The following is a 1,808-nucleotide window of genomic DNA, read 5'->3' as shown; positions in this document are numbered from 1 at the left end:
AAAAGGGTTGGTTGGCGGGGGGGGGCTGTGCCGGTGTCTGAGGCACGCACCCGCGCTCTGGTTTGCACGAGCGGGGTTTCTGGGAGGAAAGGGCTCTTTGGGCCACATCAAAGCCTGTTCTGTCTTCCCCCCACAGCACAATCTGGTGCCTCAGCCCCCCCTGCCCAAGTACATCCACCCCTCGGACGAGCTGATCCTGGAGGATGAGCTGCAGCGCATCAAGCTGGAGGGAGCGGTGGAGGTGCAGAGGCTGGTGACAGGTAGGGGACGATGGCCTGGGGTGGGAGCCATTGCACAGGCCCCAGTGCAGGGCTCAGCACTCGCTCTGTGCCCTAGGGACCATCTTGGCCGTGTACGGCTGCGAGCAGGACGACGGCAAGTTCCTGGTGCAGGATCACTGCTTCGCTGGCCTCCCCCCGCCACTGCCATGGAAAGGGCCCAGCTCAGACCGGTGAGTGCCCGTGGGGACAGGAGCGGGGTGGCACCATGTCCCTGAGCCCTGGGGACCGTTTCCTCCATGGGAGTTAGTGGTGAGAGACAGGGGTTGCATCCCCCACCCCTGGCTCTCTGAAGCCCCTTGGTGTGGACGGGGGTTTGGGTGCAGGCAGGGATGGGTGTGAGCTGGGTTAGGGCACAGGCAGGGGTTTAGGCGCAAGCAGAGGTGGGTGCAGGTAGGGAGTACAGGCAGGGTTTTGGGCGTGGGCAGGGGTTTGGGTGCAGACAGCGCAGGCACGAGGATGGGTGCAGGCAGGGTTTGGGAGCAGGCAGGGCTGAGTGCAGGCAGGGGGTGTGGGCATGGACAGGGAATGGGCACAGGCAGGGGTTTGGGCGCAAGCAGAGATGGGTGCAGGTAAGGAGTGCAGGCAGGGGTTTGGGCACAGGCAGGGATGGGTGGGAGCAGGACTGGGCGCAGGCAGGGATGGATGCAGGCAGGGGTTTGGGCACAGGCAGGGTTTGGGTGCAAACAGGGTCTGGACACAGACAGGGATGGGTACAGACAGGGAGCACAGGCAGGGTTTGGGTGCAAGCAGGGAGTGCAGGCAGGGGTTTGGGCACGGGCAGGAATGGATGCAGACAGCACAGGCAGGGTTTTTGGTGCAGACAGGGCTGGGTGCAGGCAGGTCTGAGAGTGCTGCCCGTTCCCATGTGCCCAGGTTCGTGCTGCTGGTGTCAGGGCTGGGGCTGGGCAGCGGCAGCGGCGAGGCCCTGCTGAGCACGCAGCTGCTGGTGGACGCGGTGACGGGGCAGCTGGGCGCCGAGGGCCAGCAGAGCTGCGCCGCCCTCATCTCCCGCGTCCTCCTGGCCGGGAACCTGCTGAGCCAGAGCACGCAGAGCCGCGACACCATCAACAAGGTACGGCCTGGAGGTGTCCCCCAGCCTCTGCAGCGCCCGCTGGGCCCGGGGAAGGGGCTGGAGGGGACACGGGGCTGTTCCCTCACTGCTCCCCGCTGACCCAGGCCAAGTACTTGACCAAGAAGACGCAGGCGGCCAGCGTGGAGGCGGTGAAGATGCTGGATGAGATCCTGCTGCAGCTCTGCGTGAGTGTGTTTTTTTTCTCCCAGGCAGGGGAGCAGCGCTGTGCCAGCACCCCGGGGTGGCAAACAGCCCTTCCCTGTGAGCACCGCATCTGGTGCTGCGTGGGGACGCGGCGAGAAGGGGAGGCGGCGCAGAGCCCGGCTCAGTTCCCTCTTCCCTTCCTGTGGGAGCCAAATCTGAGCGAGGCAGAGCCAGCAGCGAACTCCAGCTGGGGCTTTGCTCTGAGCCCCTTCAAAAGGAGGGGGAAATTTGGCCACTGCCAGTGACCCCCA

At 65.5% G+C, this 1,808-nt stretch overlaps 1 protein-coding gene across 1 annotated transcript in view; it reads left to right on the top strand.

The window, feature by feature from the left end:
• Positions 1-1,808, top strand: part of POLD2 (polymerase (DNA directed), delta 2, accessory subunit) — a gene marked incomplete at both ends in the record, with an annotated part of 3,700 nt that overhangs the window by 1,291 nt on the left and 601 nt on the right. Inside the window, 4 exon segments of the mRNA XM_010180723.1 lie at positions 137-260; positions 337-451; positions 1,155-1,353; positions 1,458-1,630. Coding sequence (XP_010179025.1) covers positions 137-260; positions 337-451; positions 1,155-1,353; positions 1,458-1,630 — 611 coding nt within the window.

The sequence above is a fragment of the Mesitornis unicolor genome, unplaced genomic scaffold (genome assembly GCF_000695765.1).
Source record: "Mesitornis unicolor isolate BGI_N332 unplaced genomic scaffold, ASM69576v1 scaffold38973, whole genome shotgun sequence".
Classification (NCBI taxonomy): Eukaryota; Metazoa; Chordata; class Aves; order Mesitornithiformes; family Mesitornithidae; genus Mesitornis; species Mesitornis unicolor.
Note: the sequence above shows the minus strand (reverse complement) of the source record. Positions and strands in the feature narration are given on the sequence as shown.